Source organism: Sarcophilus harrisii, chromosome 4 (assembly GCF_902635505.1).
Source record: "Sarcophilus harrisii chromosome 4, mSarHar1.11, whole genome shotgun sequence".
Classification (NCBI taxonomy): domain Eukaryota; kingdom Metazoa; phylum Chordata; class Mammalia; order Dasyuromorphia; family Dasyuridae; genus Sarcophilus; species Sarcophilus harrisii.
This window is the reverse complement of record NC_045429.1, coordinates 340854401-340880370: the sequence shown is the minus strand read 5'-3', so window position 1 is coordinate 340880370 and position 25970 is coordinate 340854401. Positions and strand designations below refer to the sequence as shown.

The 25970-nt window shown below is 36.6% G+C and overlaps 1 protein-coding gene across 3 annotated transcripts in view; it reads left to right on the top strand.

Annotated features, from left to right (window-relative positions):
• CA10 (carbonic anhydrase 10) overlaps positions 1-24984 on the top strand; it is a 660766-nt gene extending 635782 nt beyond the window's left edge. For all 3 annotated transcript variants that reach the window (XM_031966432.1, XM_031966433.1, XM_003767978.4), the window contains 3 exons: positions 19597-19751; positions 20888-21062; positions 24148-24984. In XM_031966432.1, coding sequence (XP_031822292.1) covers positions 19597-19751; positions 20888-21062; positions 24148-24170 — 353 coding nt within the window. In that variant the 3' untranslated portion in view covers positions 24171-24984. The remainder of the gene's footprint in view (positions 1-19596; positions 19752-20887; positions 21063-24147) is intronic.
• Positions 24985-25970: the final 986 nt, after the last annotated feature.

Here is a 25970-nt window from a genome sequence, read left to right as displayed (position 1 = left end):
TATCAGAGGATCAATGGGATGATGACTTGACTTGAGCATGTACTGGACCTAAATGAGCAAAATTGCTCCTCAAAGTGATCAGTCCCACTCTCTCTTCCAGAGTTAGATAGAAGGTAAGGTCAGAGCATTTAAGGTCTCTTCCAGCTATAATCCAAGATTGTATGATAAGTCCAGGAAGACAGAGGGACTAAATACCAGGTTTCTAAATATCCCCAAGCTTCATCCTGAAACAGGGTTCCATTTTTGTAGCATCAGTATTCTTCCAGTCACATTGTATGACTAGAAGTCATAGAATTTCACAGCCTCCAAATAATTAAAATTGCAGATCACTCAAAATTGAAATGGTGAATTTCATCAGGTATGAGGCAGCTAACCAGCATAGTAAATAGAATGATGGGACTCATCTTCCTGAGTTTAGATGTGGCCTCAAACATTTACTAATTGTGTGATGTTGGATAAGTCACTTAACCATGTCTGCTTCAGTTTTCTCATATGTAAAAATAGCTAGAAAAAGAAATGGTCAACACACCATTCTTTTTGAAAAGAAAATCCCAAATGGGCTCACAAAGAGTCATACACTCTTTGTTGAAATAACACTCTGTTGAAATGACAACAAGAAAATGTGTCTCCAAAAAAAAGGCACTCCCTATTTGATCCTCAAGACAACTTTGGGAGGTAGGTACTATTGTTAGCACCATCTTACACTTGAGAAAATTGAGGCAAACAGCAGGTAAGTGACTTGCACTGGGTAATGCAATTAGTGCCTGAGGTCTGTCAAGAGTAAATGCAATAAAAGTAAACTGAGGCATATAATCCAAGCAAAATCAGTTTATTAATAGTGATTCATATAACTGCTAGAAAAGTGGGTCAGACTGACCACCTCAATAAGACCAGCAACCCAATGAGAAAGAACTCTCTATTGATAGTCAGGAAAGTAGAGGGTTTGGGTAGTTGGGGATCATTACTACTGGCTATATTGAGAAAAGTGAAATGGCATACAGATATGCTAATTATGTCCCTCTGACAATTAAGGAATGTTCATTGTTTTATGAGACTCCTCTACCTCTTGTCATCTTGGCTAGGAGACATGAACCACTAGGTTTGTTGTCCTCTTGAGGGAGATCAAACCTCTCCTAACTGCACAAGGACAGACAAAACAGATGACTTGTCTTTGGGGTATGGCACCAGATTAAGCTAGCTGAGGATTTCAGACAAGCAGATATCTCAGGAGCTAATAGCATGAAAAATAACAATTTTTCCTTTCAACTATACCCTTAAATTAATTCAAAGGGAAAACCTCATTAATGAGTTTAACTAAAGAAGAAAAAAGTACTTTGACAGAATATAGTAGTAATACAGAATAAGGTCAATTACAGAATAGAATCATTTACTAAATATTACAGATTAATTTTATTTTTCTCAGGTTAGATTTGAACTCAGATCTTCCAGATGCTGTCTGGTGTTCTATCCATTGGGCTATTTAGGTGCCTATAGGACACTCTAGCACCAGTCTAACAATCAATAGATAATGTCTAAGCACTGGGAATACAAAGAAACAATGCCTGTCCTCAGGATAATGGGGAATGAGATTTCTAAGGAGAACTAAAAGGGACCTTAGTGGTCACCTAGTCCAACCTTCTCATATTATACATGAGGAAACTGAGGTATAAAAGCATAAAACTAATTATCCAGGACACATATACCAAATGAAAGAAAAAGAACAAACCCTCCAGCTCCAAATCCATTATGTTTCCCATAGAGCTGTGATTGATAAGAAGATATCACCACTGATTGATTGACATAGACGAGGATACCACAGGAGGAGAGAGCATGCATTCATTCAGTTTGCACAGCTGGAGGGAGAATTCCCATTTATGAGACCAGAGATCCATGGAAATATAAAAGTAAATACCTCTCCCTAGATTGAACTCAAAGCAGACCTAATACATGGGGAATCCCAGCATGAAGATACCTTCAACAAACCAACCACTATTACTCCAAAGATAAAGGCGGTGTTCAAAAACAGATATTTTCCCCTACTTTTTCTAATAGCTTTCTCCACATATCCACCATCTACAAATCTTCAAAAATGATAGGTATTTTTTATCCAGGAAAAATGCAACTACTTTTTCTCTTTGCTCCAAGAAATCCATCTGCTCTATCCTTCATTCTTCCTCCTCCTGGCTAAATAAAATAAGATTAGCCCCACACTAGAGTAATCAATGTGCATCTAATGCAAGCTCAGTTAAACAAATCACTTTGACCTTTTAATAAAATTATGCAGAATGCTTCCCTTTCTTATTCAATGTGTTAAACTTCAGACCTAAAACAGCTTAAGTTCAAGCCTCATTAAATCCCCCAAATGACACAATGAAAACTTAGACAATTACAAGTGCCAAAATCAGCTTGGTTCATCCAGGCCTGACCTCACAGTAACAAGGCTGCAGAGTTAGAGTAACATGATGCTTACATCACGAGTATGGAAAAGGTTGGATCTGGACATATTTGATACAGGAACCTTTTCACTAGGGCAGCTTCTATATTTGTCCACCTGCCTGTCTCTCCCAAATTGCTTAATCACCAGATGGAACTAGCAGAGGAAGAGAGATAGAACTTCCTGTGCTTGGGAAGCCAACTCTCCTTTCACTTAGAGGCAAGACTTTCTCTGGTAAATCACTGCCCTTTTATGTACACAATATTCCAGAGCAAAGGGGAAAATGGTTGCCTTTTTTGATCACTTAACCACTTCCAGGGCTACCAGTTCAAACTTGTAAGATCATAAATTTAAAGCTTGGAGCAACTATAGAAGCCATCTAGTGCCTTTTTCTTTTCTATATGTGGAAACTGAATTCACTGGAAATTGAATACACATGGAGTAAAATAGAAGAGCTGAGATTTAAAATCAGGTCCCCTAATTCCAAAGATAGCACTCTTTCCACTGTTTCATACTGTTGGACAATTCTCCTCTTTTTCCTTCTCTCCCATCTTCCCGTCTCCCCTCTCCATTTTTCTCCTCTTTCCCTCTGTCTTTCCTTTTTCTCCTCCTCTCCCTTCTCCTGCTCTCTCTCTTCATTCATTTATTACTAATCTATACCAAACATTATGGTGGAGCTAGGGATACAAATACAAAGAATGAACTAATTAAATTTTAAAAGAGCTTACATGCTAATGGCAAAGACAATTGGGTACATTTATAGTGACATGCAGAATAAATATAAAGTAAATAAATGAAATCCAAAGTACTTAAATACCATGTAGTTTAGAAGAGAGTATTGAAGGGGATGGGGAGAGCTTTATTCAAAAGATGGGCCTTGAGTTTTATCTTGAAAAAAGAAAATGTGGTAGAAAGGAAGAAGAAATGAATTCCAGGAACAGATGGGGCAAAGCAGCAAGCATTTATTAAGAGCTTACTATGTGTCCAGGCATTGTGCTAAGTGCTAGATTTACAAATACTAGAAAAAGAAAAAAAAATTAGTCCTGACATGAGATGATGGGATTATTACATTCTAATAAGGGAATACCTACAAAAAGATGTATTCATATTGAGGAATGGCATGATATTGAAGTCTACAGTATCTAAAACATAAGAAGGAGGGGAATGAAGCTGGGCCAGCTGGAGCCCCCTTCCCCAAATGGAGATCCCAGGAGGAACTCACCAATAGGCAGTGCAGTGACAGGAGGTGGAGTATCTTATATGAGCAACAGAAATAAGGCCAGTTTGACCAAAACTCCATTAAATGTGTGGTTCCAACTGCTTTCCAACTCTTCCCCTCCCCAATGAGTTTGTTCTGACAAAATTCAAAATGATTTTTTTGTTGTTCTTTAGTCATATCCAACTCTTCATGACCCCATTTAGGATTTTCTTGGCAGTGGTTTTCATTTTCTTTTTCAGCTCATTTTACAGTTGAGGAAACTGAGGCAAACAGATTGAGTTGGTGGGTCCCCACAATTCCGTCTTCCCAAAAAAACAAAAAGGAGAGATGATGGCTCAGAGCTGAGGATCTATTCAAAACTGCATACCTAGCTAAGGAAGGAGGAGCATTAAAACCTCTTATCTGTTGCTCCTTATTTTGTCCTCTGCAAAAACCCTATCCTATCTGATACACAATACCTTGCTAAAAGACATCTTGTCTCTTTACCTGGATGAAAAGACATCTTAGCTCCTTCTTATCTCTCTTTTACAATTTACAACCTTGTAGGCTATTAGTCTGCTAGCTAAACCCCAGATTTTCAATATAAAAGCTTTCCCCAAAACTATTTCTAATTTACTAGACTTCCTTTAGAGATTATCCTTTCAGCTATGGTGTAAATAAATTCCCTTGTGACTTTTAGAGAATCCCTTTGAATTCTTTCAACCTATGAATCATGACTATTACACACTTTCAGACTTGAATTCAAGTCTTAACTGACTATCCGTTTCACCACCCACTGCCCTAAATTGAATTTACAAACCCTTAATAATTTACATCTTCCCTTCTAGTGAATCACTTTCATTTTCAGCCTTTTCACCAAGTTAAACTAAATCATTATCACAAATTTGTTAGTGATCTAGTTTTGATGAAATTTCAAATGCATAACAAGCAACCCAAAATCCTACCTAAAGGATAACAATTCTTGATAGTGACCACTCAGTACAGCTGAGAGGGACTTTCTCCCTTCACTCCTGTGCTTTGTTGGAATAGATTAAAAACAGGAAAGAGATCAAAGTCTTGAAAAGGTGTGGTTTTAACTCCAGAATTTCAAGGAAGCCCAAATTAGTCTCATCAAAATATCCTCATTATTTCATGCCTCATGGACTTTGGACTGTCCCTTCTCTACATCATGTGTCTCCAGCGTCTGGAGCTCCTTTGGCATGTCAAGGGTACAGTGGCTTTTGCACTGGCAGTCAGCCCACTCTGGAAAAGTTTAACCAAAGGATTATGTTCTGGAAGTCATTCTTTACCATCTTTCAGATCAGAGTCTCACCTCCAGCTAGGAAAGAACTCTCTCATGCCCCCAAGCCTGTAATAATCAGAAGACCCTCCCAAAGAAAACACCGACTCCCTCTCTGTCAAACCTCCAATTCATGTTGGCACTTGAAAAGACTAGGAGTAAGTCAGGGGTGGGAACTACATAGGTATCACGAAGCTTGGGATAATCTTCGAGGTGATCTAGCCCAACTCTCATTTTTAAAGATAAGAAAACTGAACCTCACTAAGTTTAACTAATTGGGCCAAGGTTATACAATAAACAAGTTACAGTCAGGATGAAAAACCAAATTCTCTCACTCTAAATTCAGCACTGATTCTATTGGATTCAACTCCCTAAGGACAATCTGACTTCTAGGCTGTGTATTTGCAAAGCCAAAGCAGACAGAGAAAATGGAAGGGAAATTCCTGCATCCTCATGGGAACTCTAGATTTGAAGGCTCAAATTCACAGAATACTAAGGTTGGAAAGGACCAAAGACCACCTACCTTAAAAAGTGCTCCCAAATGGAAGGGAATATTTTCCAAATCTTATCTTTTTTAATCCTCCCAATAATCCTAGAAGATAGGTAGTGTTATTTTCACCATTTTGCAATTCATAAAATTAAGACAAGCAAAGATTAAGTGACTTGCCCAATATCAGAAGCCCAACTTGAACTCAGATCTTCTTTATTCCAAGCTCAGTGTTCTATCCATTGTGCCACCTTTACTTGCCTCTCTCACCACCAACATGTGTAAGCCACCCTTGTGTCTCCCAAATTACTCTGTAACACAGTGAAGAAAATTCTGGACTTGAGAATCAGGAAAACCTGAATTCAAATCCCAATTCAAATAGTTAAAAGCTGTTTGATCCTGGACAAGTCATCTCCTTTTTTCCTTATCTGCAAAATATAATAATAGAACCTAACATCTAACTTATAGGGCTCTTGTGACAGTCAAATGAGATAACATATGTAAAGCATTTTATAAAACTTAAAGTGCTATAGAAATGTTGTTATTGTTGTTGTTGTTATATTCAGAGTTGTACAAGAGTAGAAGAGCTGCATTATATTCTGTATCTTATTACTATGCAGCAATACTAATTTAATACTGGCATTAAGTTGATGGACCTTTTTTTCCATGGAAAGCATAGGGATACTGAAGGAACTTTGCATTTTCTGTGAGGCAATTCAACCTGATTTTCTCCTCTTATTCAATTCTAGGCTGAACGTGTTGTTCATCTCTATTGTCTGTCCTAGATATAGAGACCAGTAAATTATCTCTATTGGTTGTACATTCAAATACATGTCATAATCTGAACTAGACATTCTTCAATCACTTGGCCTTTCCTGTGTGACTAGCAAAGCCAAACTCTTTTGAATGCTTGGAAATCTCTTTCAGTATTTCAAGTCTCTCTGTAAACAGTACAAATATTCAAAAGCTGCTTCAATTTGGACTCAGAGTTGGATCTCTTCCACTGCTTTTGGTGAAGATGATTCTGGCTGTTCTGTTCATATATATCCTGATGTTTATGATAAAAAGGTTATTCCTACTGTCATGTCTTTCTAGCAATCCTGAATAATTTTGATGTGTGGTTGGGAGATACCTTGTTAGAAAAGAACCTTTAAAAGGAGCATTTTTTTTACTGAATTTGTTTTTTATAATCAATAAACCAATCGATATTTATTGCATTTATAATTTATTGTAGATCAATAAATAAAGCCTAGATTCTCTACATATTCTAGTCAATTAAAAATGGTAAAGGATATGGTTGAATAATACTTGAAAAATCCTATCTGTATTCTCCTAATAATTTCATAGAGGTTGTACTGTCTACCTGTATAATGATGTCTACATAATGATTTTGTTTGGGGGGGAGTATATAGTTAAAATAGTTATTGCTATTTTCTTCGTCATTTTATTGTTGCTGTGTTTATTGGCAAAGTTTTAGTATTTTTCTATGCCTCTACTATCTTTCCCTTCACCAAATCAATCTCAAAACACTTTCATAATTTCTATCTTCACCAGCATTTATAGTCTTTATATAGATTTGGTCCAGTCTAGCTGCTTTCTATAGTTTTGTTCCCTTTATTGTCATTTTTAATTTCCTCTAAGTACATTTGGGACTGTGATGGTTCCACTGCTCTTGGTGGTACAAAAAAAAACCAGTTTATCATGGTATTCTTTTACGCATCTTTTCTACTTTTCTTGTTTGTTGTTCTCCCATTTTTATCCTTGAAGGCTCTTAAGTAAATGACTTTACTTAGTTGGATCTATTGCCAGGCATTCTTTAAACTGGTCTTATGATCTGGGACTTTTTTCTACTTTAAGAAGCATTCTTGCTCAAAATCTTCTATCCTTCTTGGTAAGATTTTTAAAATAAAATCATATATTCTAAAATAATGTTGTCTTTGTCCATCACCTTTCTTTAGTTGACAAATAAGTCAGAGAGAGACTAACATCTTAAATCTCCAAGTTTTATCTTTCATACTGCTATATCCGATCACATGAGCTTTACTGAGCTTGTAGACCACAAAAAGCTTTATCTCTTTCCAAAACAATCAGCTACCTACTGATACCTCATCAATTTTGAATTCACAAAAATTTTTTTAACTTTAACTTTACCTTTATCCCTATAAAGTATCATCTCAATAGATTTGGTCTAATGATTTATGTAGTTAAGATAATTTTGGATCCTGATTGTCATCCCATATATTAGCTATCTCTCTCAGTTTTGTGTCATCAACAAATTGCCATCCATATTTTTTTTATCCAAGTCACTTATAAACATACATATATGTGTGTAAATATCTTTATGTATATATATATATATATATATATATATATATATATATATATATATATTTATATACACACATAAATATATATGTATGTATAAAATAGCACAAAGACAAACACAGCATCCTGGGGCACTCCACAAGAGATTTCCTTCCAAGTTGACAATGAACCATTAATGACTATTCTTTGAGCTTACTTATTCAATGAACTCTGAATACACCTGATTAAACTATTACCTAGCCTACATTTTTCTTTCTTTTCCATAAGAATACTATGAAATACTTAATCAAGTGCTTTGCTAAAAACTAAATGAACTATAGCCAGTACCCATGTCAAAAAAAGAGAATAAGGTTAATATAACATAATCTGTTTTTGATGAAACCATACTTTTTCAATCATCTCTTTCTTTTATATGTATTCAGCAACTCTCTCTTTAATAATACATTTTAGAATTTTACCAGTCAATCAAGTTTTAGATTTGATTCTCTTTCCTTTTATGAAAATCAGGAAAACATTTGCCTTGTTTCACTCCCATAATACTTTCCCTATTCTTCAGTCTTTTAAATCTCATCGACAGTGGCTCAGCACTCACATATATCAATTCTTTCATTATCTAAGGATATCTTTCCTCTGAACCATGGGCCTGGATTCATCTCAAGCAGTCAGATGCTCTCTTGCTATTTCCTTACTTACCTTGGGCATCAATTCCCAATTAGCCATTTGAATTCTGACCTTTCCAAACCAAAGATCATTCTCCTTGGCAGAAAAAAGGAAAAGCAAATTAAGCATCAAGTAGCACTACCTTCTGTCTATTGTCAGTTTTCATCACCTCCATATAGCTCGACTAGGTCCTCTTGTCATCTTCAATATACCCAATTGTTTTAATTGTCCTTTTCTTTTCTTACCAGTCACAATGTGAACAAGACTCGAATTCTGGCTCAATTAATTATAACTTGTGTGACTTTAGGCAAGATAGTCCGATCTTTGGACCTCAACTTCCACCTCCATAAAATGAGATGATTATAATGTATAATTTCCAATCCTCTCAGCTCCTTTTCTTATGACATTATGCTTGGTCTATAGAAACTGACTTGTGTAACATTTTCTACTGAATTGAGTCTTGGGGAGCAGGTCATCAGCAAAGTATTAAAGGGGCTGAAGTTATTCCCTCTCTGAGGATTCAAGGAACTTGCTGAGTATGGACTAGAATATAATATTCAGATGAGAAGAAGAAAGTTAAATGAACCATTATTTTACTTATTCTGTTTAAAATAAGTAACTTTATTTCATTCTCCCTCCCAATAAAATTAACCAGATAACTGGAGTTTCATAAACATAGATCAATATGCTTCCTTAAGAATACTACTATGTTCCAGAGAGCAACTTATGCCTAGAAGAGAATTTGTCTTTCTACAGACATGACACTTTTAAAAAGTTAGAGTGAGAAGGAATCTGAGAGAGTATTAAATCCAACTTCTTCGTTTTTCAGTTGAGGAAATTGAAATTCAGAAAGAAGTGACTTATTCTAAGTAACAGAGCTAGGTCTTCTGACTTTGTAAAGTTTCTACTGAAACTCCTGAAAGTTTCTATAAATGCTATAGTAGTTGAATCCTGCCATCAAGCTACTCAACTAGAGGAAAACCTGAGTTCAAATCCTGCCTCAGCCATTTATTACCTATGTGATCTTGGTCATATGACGCTTTTTACAATTTTCTCATCTACAAAATGATCTGGAGAAGGAAATAGCAAACAACTCCAGTATCTTTACCAAGAAAACCCCAAGTTGTTCATGAAGAGTTGGACCCAATTGAAACAGCTGAAAAGGTCATCAAATAAGATCCATGATTCAATTGACTGTCAATGACCCTATACTTTCCTCCTTACTGTCACAGCCCAGACTAATTATTCTTGAGATGTGAGTCACTTATAATTGTTCCATTTGTCAGCTCCATTCCCACATGGTAGCCTCTCCCAGTCCTTTCAAATTCAGTTTTGTTTCACTTTAAGATCATGGTGAAACAATTTAATTTGATTAAATAAAAGTTTGTTAAGAATCAAGACTGTATTAGCCACTTGTATAATGAAAAATAATAATAAAAAGCTTTACTTCCCCCCCTACTTAAAAACCTACTTTCAGGTTGGAGTCCACTTCCTCCTTATTAATTCTGCCATGCAGCCCAGAAGTAGAGTATCTTGTAACAGATCTCTCAGTAAAATATACACAGGAAGCTTACTCACCAGAGGAGCAGACGTTGGGATCAAGAAGGTCTATGGAAGCTTTCTGGGATTCTGAACAAGACAACAGTCTAATCCATCTCCAAAGTCCCAATAACCCTACTCCATGATCTGACTCATGCATCTATGCCTCCCTATACCTCTAAGTTGAAAATAAGTGCTGCTCAAATATTCCAGAGTTTCACACCTATGGATGCCACGGACTGTTGCAACCACATTGGCAAGAGGAAGGGGCCAGGTATGGCTGGATGCTTGCCTCAGCTACCATTTCCTTTTTCACTCCTTTCTCTTTCCAACTTTCTATGTGGCTCCTGTGTTTGAATCATTTCCACAATCCAGGCAATCCAGATCATGCTGGCAATGAAGCCAATTAGACATTGTACTGGTCCTGACATCCCTGTGAAATCATCATCCCTACACAGCTCTGTACCCCACACATTAAGAGCTTGAACAGAGACTTAAAGCCTGAATAAAAGAAAAAATAAACATGTAATTATATAAAAACAGATGATCTCACGCATTCTTCACTACTAAATCCAGATCTATCTCTGGTCCCCTCTGCATTTCCCCAAGGCATTGCACAAGCAGTAGCATCCAGTCATGTCACATATCTATGGATGGGTTGGCAGTGGTGCAACCAATCACTTCACCAGCAATACTAAGTAAAGTGTGCCAAAGAAAGAATAATAAAGAAGGCAGCGCACCAGATAAAATGCTAGGATTGGAATCGGGAAAACTCTTCACGAGTTCAAATCCAGCCTCAGATGCTAGCTGTATTACCCTCTTTGCCTCAGTTTCCTCATCTGTAAAGTGAGCTGGAGAAGAAAACGGCAAACCGCACCAGTATTTTTGCCAAGAAAACCCCAAATGGGGTCATCAAGAGTCAGGCATTACCAAAAGTGACCCAACAAGTTATGTTTTCCTCCTTGATTAAATCATTAAAATTGGAGTTACTTCCCACTGTTACTCCCCCACCTAACACCCGTACCTTTATGAGTTAGGGTAGTGGTTGCTTTAAAGATATTGATACTTTCTTCTAGATGTGGTTCAGAGGTTCGCTCCCTAAACACCAGAGTATAATAACAATAATAGCTAATATTTATAGTATTTTAAATATCTTCACTGGAACCTAAGGGGACATGCTATTATTTTCCATTTTACAGTTAGGGAAACTGAGGCAAACAATGATTAAGTGACTTGCCAAGACTCACAAAGCTAGTCAGGTCTTCCTGACCCCAAACCCAGCATCCTATCCATTATATCACTGTAGCCATTTCAGAAGCTGATTCTCAATTAGTAGGACACAATGGATAACTCAGACAAGAGAGACTGAATCAGTTGAATTAACTTGGGATATCTCCATTACTTATATTTGTTCAATACCCTGTTACTATGGCTAAGAAACTATCACTAACTCTTTAATGATCTATGAGTGTCTTATTTTGTTCAAATTTTGTGTTAGGCTCAGGCCAGAGCAGAAAGAAATTTATTAAAAAGGAAGAGAAAAAAATAATTTTAGGCCTAATAAATATTCTGGATAGAGTCATTTTACAAGGAATTTCTTTCTTAACTAATCTAGCTCACAAGAATTTAGTCAGTCTAAGCAGACAGCCAGGGTGCACCCACTGATAATATAAGGTATTAGCATCTGTCAGGGTCTCCCCAATTGTCTTGCATAGGTAACATGTAGTAGAAAAATCACAAGGTATAGACTTAGGAGATCTTGCATTTGTTCGGTTTTAATGGTATATCATAGACAAGGGATTCACCTATAAAATGGAAATAATAGTGCTTATATTGCCAACTCCAAAGGTCGTTTGTTTTAGAGAAAGTAATTTTGGAGCTATATTAATATGAGTTCATTATACATTACTGAAATCAAGGATAAAGACGGTTTATTCTTGTGGAGACAGAGAGATTGTCTGAAACTGTATGAAAAGATGCTGACAGTGGAAGAGATTCTTAGAGCCTGTAGTTCTCTGGAACCTAATTTGAAATAGAACATAGACTCAGAGCCGGACAAGACCATAAACTCAACTTAAGTTCAGCTGCACAGAGGCAGCTAGGTGATACAGGGGTGTAACTAAGAAGAACTGAATTCAGATTTGACCTCAGATACTTCCTAGCTGTGTGACTGAGCAAATCCCTTAATCTATGTCACCTAAGTTTCTGCATCTATAAAATGGGAATAAGAAAAGAGGCACCAAGTACTGGGAAACCAAATTAAAATTTAATTGGGAAAAAATTAACAAAATAAATAAAAATATTTTAAACAAAATGTTTAAATTGGTTTAAAGGATTAAATCACAATATGGTTTAATGTCCCCCATTTCTATTTGAGTTTGATACCACTGAATAAAAGTTTCTATCTCCCAGGGTTGTTGTTGAGGATCAAATGAGATTTTTGTCAAATGCTATATGAATGCTGGCTATTATTATTCTAGTCCAATATTCTAAAATTTTACATATGGGGAATATGAGGAAATAAAAGTTAAATGAATTGTCCAAAACCATACAAGCAGTTACGTGGTATGTGAACCCAGGACTTAAACTCAATTCTTTTGACTCCAAAATCAGGTCTGTCTCCACTATCCCAAATTAGCATTATTTAGTTGGTAATGCTATTAGTCACACACTAAATTTTACAATGTGAAATTAATAGAGAGGAATTTGGGCACTGAATCCTGATTTACAAAATATACAAAAAGTTTCCTTCATACACACACACACACACACACACACACACACAACTTATATACATAGACATTTATTACTACTATACTTGGCGGAGGGGGAAGCACAGTGAGGATGGGGATGGGCAACCAGCCCTTGATGAAGGGAAGGTAGTAAGCAGACATCCAAGGCTTGTCTTAGCTTGGACTCCCTCGAGTAGTTTCTACAAGGGCATCCATTCTATGCTGTCATAGTTACCATGCAGACTCAGAAGCTGTACAAAATATCACTACATGACAAATGCTGGCTCACCACTTCTGGTCCAGGTGCACATCTTCCATCCTGACACTGTGATAGATGTTCTAGTGTTATTCTCAAAGTACAGTCTAGCATGACATTTTCTTCAGCCAACTTCTGTAACTTCACGCAGTCTCCACTCAAGCATTCAGATATATGCTCAATCTAACTCTCTGGCACCTTTGCAATTTCTTCCCTTCTGACTGTATATGTTTGGCTTATATTCTATAGTCCATCTTATTATTAATATTCTATGATATTACTTTGCAATTTAGAGGATTACATAAATGAGCGTATTCTTTCCCATAAAGATCACAATCACCACACCTTTAGAGATAGTTTTCATGAGTTTCTATGGCTTTAAAAAGAAAAAATTAACATCATTGACTAAGCCTTTGGACATGAACATGGTCTTGAGTTGACAAATATATAGTTCATTACTCATCTCTTTCTAGGTCAATACCCTATAGTCATAACCTTCATGAACTTAGGATCACACCATTGTGAAAAGTAAAATTAGGCCTTTATTAGCTGATATTGATATATACAGCTAATATTGTACATAAGAATAATCTTTATTTTATGTTTAGTCTACTTTGAAGCATTAATGAGAATCCAATGTTAAGGTTTTATTGGTCTGCAGTAATAGAGTAAGCTTTGGAACTTTGGACTCTTTCCCCCAGAACCAGCTAGGCTCTGATAGAAGAACCTAACTCACCTAGAACCAGGCCTCTAAGTTACTTTTCATCCATCATTTCCAAACTATGTTTACCCCTTACTCTTTTGGGTTCCCTTTTGTGTGCTATCTTCTCCCTGTTAGGATATAATTTCCATAATGGCAGAAACTTCCTTGGTTGCATGTATTGGTATTCCTAGTGCTATATAATAAGTTATCCACCTATCGATCTTATCTGTCTAACTACCTTTTTACCTATCTGTTTCTCTATCTACCTAGCTAACTAGCTGTCTAATTAAATACCTATCAAAATATTTATCTACCTATCAATGTCTTTTTACCTGTGTGCCTGAATATTTGTTTATCTATCATTATATTTATATACCCACCTGTTTGTCTATTTACTTAACTATCTATCAATATATCTATCTTTATCATCTATCCATCTATTTATTTCTCTGCTGCCTACTTATTTACTTACCTATCAATATATCTATCTACCCATCTATTTATTTGTTTTTCTACTCACCTATCTATTGACCTACTTACATATATGTGTGTGTGTGTGTGTGTGTGTGTGTGTGTGTGTGTGTGTCTTGTCTGTTAATGACAGTCAGATTTTGATCAGTCAGAGAAACTGGCCAAGGCAGGGCTTATTGGTTCTTTGGGAAGCACTCTCTTTCCATAGAGAAACTTTGAAGGCTTTTTGGATCCAAAAAAAATTTTCATAGTTATCTAATGGGAGCTGACAGTAGTCAATGAGGCATGTCCTTTCTGTTAGCTGATTACCAATGCAACATTCATTTCGACAAATGCAGACATTAAGTGCCTCCTATGTTGTACTGGGGTTGCAAAGGCAAAACAACAAAAACAAAACAAAATTGTTCTATGTTTAGAAATTCTCTTATTTAAGTGTGTATTTAATTTTTTTTAAATATTGTAATACATTAAAATACCACCACTCTTGCCTTCAAAGATTTATACTATCCTAAGGGTCAGAATAGCTACAGCTTGTTCTAGTGGATAGAGATCTGTCCTTGAAGCAAAAAAATAATAATAATAATGACAATAACTAACATTTACTGAGCACTTAAAAATTTAAAAAGCATTTTTCATTTCATTCCCAAAACAACCCTAAAAAGTAGATATTATTATTATCATTTTACAAATTAGGAAACTAAGTCTGGAACAGGGTAATTTACCCAGAATCACACAGGTGAGTGATAGAGATCAGATTTGAACCTGCATCCTCTGACTCCAAAGCCAGCATTCTTCCTACTGTATCATCTTGTCTGTTTTGACAGAGTTTGCTAGGGTCTGATCTGTGAGGAGAATCATGGTAACTAAAAACTAATCATATTCATGAGAGGTATGAACAACAAGAGATTTTTCTTCCTTCAATCATTTCCCATCATAACTTTCTGATCACCTCTACTGTACTTATCTAACCAGGAACTTCTGGAAGAACGCATCATCAAATGCTCCATCCTAGGGACATTCTAATTTGAATATGGGGACCAATTTATTATACAAGCTTTGCTTTACTTGGAACTCCCCCTGTCCTATATTGTAATGATTTCCTGCTAGATTTGGAGTCAGAATCTTGGCTCAAATCCTGTCTCTTCTACTTCCTTTATGACTTTGGGCAAAGTCATTTAAATCTCTAGGTTGGTTAAATGAAGACATTGAATTAGATAGATTAGGATTCCTTCAAAGTCAAAATCTATGATCCTTTGATCCTATGTATTTTTCAAATCCCTGTCATTTTGGTTCACAGTCTAAGAGAAAACCCCTTTCCTCTTTTCCTCTCTCCCTGGACCTTCATCCCTATCCATTGACATTCTAACCTCCCAATTCATCCTCTTCCTCAATTCTTATGGCTACTATCTCTGCTCCAGATCAAATACCCAGAAGGGTAGCATCCATGATAATTCAATATCACCAGTAACTATTCCACATCCTACTGAAATTCACTTCTTTGAACTCAGTCTTTTGCCCTTCCCTCCCATTTCTCCTTACCAAATGAAAAAGAAAATCCTTATGACAAATATGCACAGCAAATAAAAAATTCCCCCATTGCCATGTCTTAAATAAATATCTTATTCTGCATCTTAAGTCTATCAACTCTCTTTGAGGAAGAGGGGAGCATGATTTATCACTGATTTTCAGAATGATAGTTGGTCATTTCATTGACTAGAATATGTAGGTTTTTCAAAGCTATTTTCCTCTGATTCTGCTCACTATATTCTATATCAATTCAGGCAAAGTCTTCCCAAGATTCTCTGAAACTGTCCCTTTCATTATTTCATAACCTTTAGATCCCATAATTTGTTCAGCCCTTCCCTAATCAATAGACACAATCTTGATTTCCAGTGCTTTGCCACTTACAAAGAGAGCTACCGTAACAGTAGCAATCTGTATCTTTTCTTCATACTCTGCTGTCTTTGGGGAACCGCTGTGCTATTCCTTATGAACCTGCTCACATTATGTTCTCTAATCATAGGTTCATAGATTAAAAGCTCTTTCAGAGGTCAAATCTTTCCAAGTTATCTATATCCTTCTCTTCTTTCTAGGTTCATTCCTCAAGTCTTTGACCAACCATTTTAACAAAGCACCTTCCCAATATAAGCAGTCAGCTTGGCCAGGCTATTCCATCTGCCATTCTGTGTAGTGGTTCTTCTAGGATTCATGGGTACTCCTAATTGGAGCTAGTAGTGTTTTGGAACTCACCTATTTTAGAGCTATGGTTTATACCTAACAGGATAAAATAAAGCTGGGGTAGGCAGAACTTGGAGATTAGACAAAACCAGTGGAGTCAGTCAAGAAAGCACAATGTGGATGAGGAAGGAAACTATTAGAATTATAGAATCTGAGTTCAAAACTTGTTTTACCATTATCTGTATGACCTTGACACAAGTTTTTTATTTATTTTTCTCTCTGGTCCTCAGTTTCTTCATCCATAAATTTAAGTGGGTGAATTAGATGGTCCTTCCTGTCTCTCAATCTATGATCCTATCACTATATAGTCTCAGCAACAAAGAACATAAGAAAATTAAAGCACCTAAATGATTAACATTAGCTGGGTCAGGCAATGAGATACAAGGAGATGCCCCAGCTACTGTTAAGTCATTTTTCCATCATGTTTGACTCTCTGTGACCCCGTTTGGGGTTTTCTTGGCAGAAATAACTGGAATAAACTATACGTCATTTCCTTCTTCAACTCATTTTACAGATGAGGAAACTAAGGCAAATAGGATTAAGTGATTTGCTCAAGATCACGCAGCTAAGTGACTGAAGCCTGATTTGAATTCATGAAGTTCAGTCTTCTTGATTCCAGGCCCAGCACTCAGTCCACTGTGCCACCTAAATATCCAACAGGTAAACACTATCTGGAAGGAACAGAGTCTGGCAGGAGGCTATTGATAAAGGCCTTTATCAAGGCCTGCCAGTGGATGACCAACCTTTTTAAGTGTTTAATAGTCAGGATTTAGCCTTGGAAGTTGGAGGAGCAGTCCCTGGAAGAACCAGGGAAATAAAGGCAAAGCCTTCTACATTGGGAAAACTGAAGTATGAGTCTAGGAAGGAATTCAGACAAAGGGGAAAATAAAGACAGAAACCAATTATGGATTCATGAGATATGGAGCTGGAAGAGACCTTAGAAAATCATACTACGCCATTCCTTTCTAGATGAAGAAATGACTTGAGGGGCTCCATAAATTGTCCATGCTCATTTAAGTAGTACGAGCCACAATTTGAATCCGGTACTAACCCCAATATCATTTTCACTACATCTCTAGGATGGGGATACAAGGCATGTATTTGGATATCATCAGAGATATATTCTAGCCCAGAAGAAAGTTTCCCTGGAGCCCTCAACTTTCTCCACTTTTTAAACACAAATTTTGCTGTAAGCAATAGTTCACCATTAGATGTGTTTCTTTATGATTGTTATCCCTTAGAGGTTTTGGAGTAACAGAAAAAAACAAAATAGGGCCTAGTTACTAAAACCATGGTTCAAGGTCAGAGTTAAGCCAGGGCAAAGTATCAAATGGTACTACACTGCTAAGCTATAGTCCATTATATTTTCCTGCATAGTCACAGTATGTGGGACTAACCAGATTGCTTCTATATTTCCTGGTCCTGCTTGAAGAGCCCCCAAGATCAGTGAACATGTTTACTTTCCAACATTAATTCTAACAAGGTGGAGCAACTTTAATACTCCCCATCTTGACAAAGCTTTTGTGAACAAAAGATTTTGTGAAGAAAAACTATTTAACAGTCTAAACGATGACAAGTATCTGGAATTTTTAAAAATCTCCCTTTCCAGACCTGTATGTGCAAGAATGTTTGTGGCAGCCCTCTTTGTAGCGGCCAGAAACTGGAAACTGAATGGATGCCCATCAATTGGAGACTGGCTGAATAAATTGTGGTATATGAATGTTATGGAAAATTATTGTTCTGTAAGAAGCAGCCAGCAGAATGATTTCAGAAAGACCTGGAGAGACTTACATGAACTGATGCTGAGTGAAATGAGCAGGACCAATAGATCATTATATACTTCAACAACAATACTATATGTTGATCAATTCTGATGTACGTGGCCCTCTTCAACAATGAGATGAACCAAATCAGTTCCAATAGATCAGTAATGAATTGAACCAGCTACACCCAGTGAAAGAACTCTGGGAGATGACTATGAACCATTACATAGAATTCCCAATTGCTCTATTTTTGTCCGCCTGCATTTTTGATCTCCTTCACAGGCTAATTGTACAATATTTCAAAGTCCGATTCTTTTTATACAGCAAAACAACTGTTTGGACATGTATACATATATTGGATTTAATTTATACTTTAACATGTATTGGTCAACCTCCCATCTGGGGGAAGGGAGTGGGGGGAAGGAGAGGAAAAGTTGAAACAAAAGGTTTTGCAATTGTCAACGCTGAAAAATTACCCATGCATATATCTTGTAAGTAAAAAGCTATAATGAAAAAATTTTAAAAATAAAAAAAAGATCTCCCTTTCCCTGAGGAAAAAGAAACTCCTTGGAGTGAGTTTAAAAGACTACTTTCTACAAAGGAAGAAAGGGAGGAATAATAAATGAAAAACACCAAGTGCTTTACTGGCACCCATGAAATATAAAAAGATCTAGAGAAAGTTTCCCAATACCTTTGGTGGGGCTCCTCTTATAGAAGAAGAGCTTTGTAGGAGAATATAGACAACAATGACAGACTGATACTCTTATCAAGGGTTGAAGTATTAAAGTTATGAGTATGAAGATCTGGGTCATAAAAGAGTGAACTGTCATTCATCCCCAGCTCTTAGAAGCCCATTGCTGACAACTTTATCTCTCAGATTAAAGACTAATTCTTAAGCCTGGCATTTGAGACCTTACACAGCCTGGCTCTCTTCTATCTTTCCAGACTTATAACATATTAACTATCTCCTTCAATACCGTACATCTCAGCAAAATTGAACTTCTATTATTCCCTAAAATTGGTATGTCACAATATTACAATATGCCCCTATGAGAACATATGTACACTCTGTCTATACTACAAATGATTTCCAAACATCCATCCACTCTTTCTCACTTTTGACTCTCAAAAATCTCTATTCCTTCAGTTCAATTGTCACTTTCTCTGTGAAAGTGTTTATTCTGATATTTTCTCCATCCTCAGATATTTTTAGGGCATTTAATCAGAACTTCCTTTGTCCCTTTCACTTTCTATTCTATATTATGATATTTATCTCTGTTCATGTTACATCGCTTCTTTCAATTATAAGCTCCTTGAAGCTAGGATTGATTTACATTTACATCTCCAGAATTTGCCAAAGTGCCTTGCAAATAGTAAACAATTAACACCCATTGAAATAAATTGAATGAAAATTGCATTTGGATTTCAGATCATCCTATTTCTCACATAACTACATGATGAAAGTTTTTGGCCTTGTTTTTTTCCCCTAGATGATGCATACTTGCTACAGGGGCTTAATATAGAAGAACTGTATCCCGAGACTTCTAGCTTCATTACCTATGATGGGTCGATGACTATCCCACCCTGTTATGAGACAGCAAGTTGGATAATAATGAACAAACCAGTCTACATAACCAGGATGCAGGTGAGTAGCTTTGTGGTCTCTGGGAAGGAGATGATTTGGTAGGAATATTGGCCCAGCCATTTGAAGTGATGTGAATTTAAAATGTTTTCATCATTTTCCCCTAGAGAAGAACAGAATAGCATCATTTGAGTCTAAGAATATCTGCCTATGTGCTGGAAAGGGAGTATAAGTTTGGAGAAGAACCCTATGATTCTGTATTTCTAAATGTAATATGGACCCCATATCTGAGGGCATCTATACCCATTCCCCCAGGGTTCTCCATTCCCTCAGGAGCTTGGGGGGGGAGGTGTATTTCTCAGTCTTTCAACTCTACCATTGACTCTCTAGTCAATAGGCCTCCCTATTATTTTTATGTCAGTTCCTTTTGACTAATTACATCAGATTAATTTTTACAAAGGAAGATTTATTTCAAAACTATAGCTAAAAAAATGGGCATTATGCAAACTCTTCCTTAGTTTCTAGGAAAGAGAATGAAATTAAGTTCATGGCTTTAACTCAGTTCCTATATTACACAAGTCCCACCAGATTTAAGCCCCAAACCCCAGTGGATTAACATCTAGCATGGCTGCTCCTCAAAACTTGCCTGCTGAACTGACTACAATATCTGATCTGGAATCATAGGTATCAAGAGCTCCATGGTTTAGGTTTTTAGATTAGGTCTCACACTGCTCCTCAAAATGTAAAGGACAAACAGAACCGACTAAAGCCCTAAGACTAAAAGGAGGGGAAAATGCCCAACATGTATTATCAATGCTCCCCATGGCAAGATATCACCTGCTATGAATAAAGGAGTATTCCAACCTTAGATATGTCAGAAGAAAACAACTATAAATATGGTCAGGTGGGTTTGAAAATGCAGACAATTCTGGCCAACCAACCAATGGAAAAAATATTTAGCAGCATGATGGATAGTCCAACATGGACATATACTACCTAGCTGCCTCTGTGCAGCAGATATAATTGGACAGGTAGAATAATTGAATTCATTGCAAGGGAATTTTTGCCACCATCCTCACTTTTAAAATTTGCAGTGATGGGTATTTCATAGTGGATCATTCATAGGACGTTTTCCCTGACCCCACTAATGCCAGGTATCAGGATAGTTTATTTGTGACTGGCCACTTGCTTTCTCACAGATGCACTCCTTACGACTGCTCAGCCAGAATCAGCCCTCCCAGATTTTTCTGAGCATGAGTGACAACTTCCGGCCTGTTCAGCCACTCAACAACCGCTGCATCCGCACGAACATCAACTTTAGTTTACAGGGGAAGGACTGTCCAAATAACAGAGCCCAGAAGCTACAATATAGAGGTGAGCACAACTGCCCAGGAGATCCCAGGACTCAACCTGTTTTGTCTTGTCCTGTCTGTACTATCCTTTTATAACATGGCCCTGTATTATTGTTAACCATTAACCAGTTTGGAGGACAATCTTTGGAAAAATGGCTTAGGAGATACTCTAGTATCTGCAGAACAATATTAAGGCTATATAGTTATATAAAGGATAAAACTACTTCATCAATAATCTGGGATCAATAGACATTTCCTAGCAACTCAGCCTCCTTACTGTTCCTTCCCAAAGGCAAAAAAAAAAATTTTCCACCCCTCTCCAGCCTGAGTCACCAAATACCAAACTTCCCTCAGGGGATGCCCACCCAGAATTCACATAAAGGGAAATTTGAAGCCACAGAAATTTCCAAAGAGTATTTGCTAATTTGTAGAGAGTCAGCCATCCACAGCAGTGAGAGAATGCAGGAGTTAGATCCTTCAGGGATTCCTTGATCTCATGAAAATGGTGACTCATTCCACCATGGTGACAGATTGCAACTCATCCATTCCATCTCCTCTTATGGGATTTTTATCCATGATTTTTCATAAATCCTTTATAGAAACTTGACTGATGTGTTATACACCTTCCTCTGGATCTTTTAATGTATCGTGGACTTTTGTTTAAGAGGAAGTGGATAGAGAGTCAGCCTTGAAATTGAGAAAACCTGGATTCAAGTCTCTAACACATATTGGAGGTGTGACCTCAGGCAAGGCACTTACTCTTGCTAAGCCTTAGGCAGTTCTCCAGGACTATTAACTGCAATAGTAGGGGAAATTTCTTTACTGCAACTTCTCTGTGTAAATGAAATCTCAGATCTAGTTCATTTGAAAAATAATAATATCAAATACAATGTTGTTTAATCAATTAGTCGGATCTGATTCTTCTTGATCCCACCTGTGGTTTTCTTGTCAAAGACACTAAAGTAGTCCTGGGAAGATCTATATGAACTGATGCAAAGTGAAGCAAGACCAAGAGATCACTGTAATATTTTAATGATGATCAACTTGAAAAAAAAGTTGGCCAATCTAATCAATATAGCAATTCAAGACAATTCTGAAGGACTCAAGATGAATAATTCTATCCATCTCCAGAGAGAGAATTGATGAACTCTGAGTGCAAAAACTGAAGTATAATTTTGTTTTTATTTTTCTTTTTTTTCTTTGCTTTTTTCTTTTCCTTTCTTTCTATTTTTGCAACATGGCTAATAAAGAACTATGCTTTGAATGAGTTCACCTGTATAATTGATATCATATTGCTTGCCTTGCCAATGGGTGGAGAGGGACCAGCAGGAGAGAATTTAGAATTATTTTTTTAATGAATGCTAAAAATAACTAAATTTTGTGAAAATAAAAAAAAGTACTGTAATGGTTTGCCATTTCCTCCTCCAGCTCATTTTACAGATGAGGAAATTGAAGAAAACAGGGGGAAGTGATTTGCCTAGCTAATGTCTGAGGCCAGATTTGGCTTTGGATTCTCCTGATTCCAGGCCTGGAACTCTATCTACTACACCATCTAACTGGCCCTGTAACAACAACAAATTGGTCCATAAAAATCCTCTACTGATTACTCATTGTGACATGTAGATGAGCGTAGGTCCTCAGAAGTGAAGCAGAAAGAAAATCAGCTTTACTGGATATAGCTAACATGAAAAGACTTCACTATGAAAGATTATATTTCTGTCTTCTGAGGGCCCACCTATTAGTAGGACTCAATAGCAAGCCAGTTACAGGATAGGCAAGTTTTGGGCCACAGCAATTTCCAAAGGGTATTTGCTAATTTGTAAAGGGATCAGACATCCACAGTGTTGAGAGAAAACCCACAAAATCAATCAGTAAATATTTATTAAGTACTATTTACCAAGAACTGAGCTGAGGATACAAAAAAGGCAAAAAAAGAATTCATATTCTAAAGGGAGAGGCAATATGCTACCAACTCTGTATATACAAAATATACACGGGTTAAATTAAGAATAATCCCTTTTTTTCAAAATCTTTTACATTCACTTTTTACAATTTTGAGTTCTGAATTCTTACCCTCACTCCAGTCAACTGCCCTGCTCATTAAGAAGGCAAGCAATATATAAATTATACATGAGAAGTGATGCAAAACATATTTCCATGTTAGCCATGTTTTGAAAACCAATTAGAAAAAAAAAAGAAAATGAAAAAAGCAAACTTCAATCTTTAATCAGGGTTCATCAGTTCTCTCTCCAGAAAGCATTTTTTATTGAAAGTCCTTTGGGATTGCTGGATCATTGTATTTCTCAGAGTATTACTCAGAGTACTCAGAGTTAAGTGTTTTACAGTTGATCATAATCACAATATTGCTTTTATTGTGTACAATGTTCTCCTGGTTCTCTCACTACACTTTGTATGAGCTCACATAAGATTTCTTAGAGCTTCCTAAAATTACCCCCCTCATCATGTCTTAAAAGCACAACAGTATTCCATTATGATCATATAATACAATTAGTTCAGCCATTCCCCAAAATGAGGGGCATCCCCTCAATTTCCAATTCTTTCAATAGAAGGTAATTCCAAAGGGCTTATCTGGCTAGCAGTATGCAATGGGGAGGAAAAAAAAGAAAGGTCTCCTGCAGAAGGCCGGAGTTCAGATGAGTCTTGAAGGAAGTCAGGGAAGATAGAAACAGAGATACAGAGAGCATTCCAGACATGGGGAACAGCTAGTGCAAATACAAAGAATACAAAGACATAATGTCATGCAGGATACTCATCTAAGAACATTCATTAGTGGGATACCAAGAGACCATAGATCACCAGCTCAATAGATACAAGCATAAATCCTTAACTTATTTATATATCAATGCATTGTTTGGGCTGATTCATCCATTGCTCCTCACTTCTACCGCATGAATTAGATATAATGATAATAGCTATAGTACTTTTGTAGCATTTTGTGTGCATGTGCATGTATACATATATACATATAAATACATATGTGTTATATGTGTCTATGTTCTTATTAGCATTCCCATTTTACATTTGGGGAAACTGAGTCTCAGAGAAGTGAAATTAAAATAATTATTCTGTTCTTTCCCCTCCTTTAGTAAACGAATGGCTGCTCAAATGAAGAAACCAGGTCCAGATGAATTCCACCTCAGTGAAATGCTACAACTGTGAAATGACGTAACCTAGAATGCCCCCCTTTCCTTCCTTTTTCCCTTTTCCTTCCCTGCTCTAAGCTTCATTCATTCTCTGGACTGGTCCTTCCTACATGACAGTAGCTACAAATCTGTAGCCCAAGAAAGACTCAGACCCACATAGATACACACCCGCATACATAAATCAGACACACACAAAAGCTGCCATGATGGGAAGTCAAGTTATTTTTTAAAAAATAAAAAAGGTAATTCATAAGAGATCTGTCTTAGAAGATAATAACTTCAGTAAATGTGATTACAATTTTGATACCTTTTTCCTGAACTAATGAAACTACGCGGTGAGACTTTTCAGCCTTTGTACATATGAAATCTTCCCAAAAAAAGAGAAAAAGAAAGAGAAGAAACATATGGCTTCTCCAGCATCAGATGGACTTTGCTCTATGTATCAAGTAATCCCCGGAAAGCTGCCCTGGCACCCTCTCCCTTAGGGTGACTGGCAAGTCAGGACAAAGAAGGTGGTTGATGAAACCAATTTCTAGGTTATAATCCTTCTGTTTATTTACTTTAAAAAAAAAAGTTTTAACAGACAAATGTTGAGCGATACGCATTGTAAATATAACACTGCAGACTATAAAGAAATTGAATTATTTCCCTCTTTGTCACATATCTGTAGTAGGATTTGCCAAGATCAGAACTGATTCATTTTCTGTTCCTTGTTTTCCAAAGGTCATTCATTGTGTTTGGTTACTGTTAACAACTCAATAAATGTGTTTAACAAATTAATAAAGTTCCTTGGTTTGCTTTATTCTTTATCTTGGGAGGAGCCTGCAGTTCTAGCCAGACTTCTATTTTCGTTCTTTCATCTCTTTCTTGTTTTTCAAGTCAATTCAACATTTATACAGAAAGCTGTATTGAATTAACTGCAATCAGAAATGCATTGGCCAAGTGCAGTTAACTTCAGTTCAACTATATGATCCATCATTAATGAGAGTTAACCATCAAACTAAGAAGGCAAGTAAGTTTCTTTTGTTTTAAACTGCAATTCCACTATGTTTTGGAAAAGCCCACACTTGACTATATATAGTCAATGTATTCCTACAATTAGTTACTTAACTCCTTATTGAAAAGTCTTACCTGTTTAGTTATTGAAAGAAACAACATGGGAAACTCTATAGGCAAATCCAGTTATCTTACTTTCCCTTTATCTGTCTTGATTTTTCAAAATAAAGGTAAGCGCATAAACAATGTCTACGATTGGAGGTAATTGAAAAATCCAACCAAACACTTAGAAATGCCAAATATAATGGCAAATATTCAGTTCACAAAATGTAGTAACTTAAAAGAGAACTTAGAGATCTAATCTCATTAAATTGCAGATGGGAAAATTGAGGTCCAGTGGGAGAACAGATCAGGTCTTCTGCCAGAGTTCATTTCACTATATCCTGCTATGTCCACTCCAACTCGGTAATAATTTTTAAGCACCTACTCTGTCCAAAGCAGAAAATATAAACACAAAAATGAAACCCAGACACTGTGCTCCAGGAATTTATACCCAAGAGACCAAGCAGCCTAAAAGCAAAGAGAAACTCAGGTCTCCAATATGACACTATTAGATCAGCAACAGAATTTCATCTTATCCAAAGGTAAGTAACTAGATGGAACTAATTATATGATCAAAAGGAATAGAGGAGTCCAAATCACCTTTTGAGCAAAAATAACCCCAAGATGCCTCAGTTTGCTGACCTGTAAAATGGGACCACTACCTTATT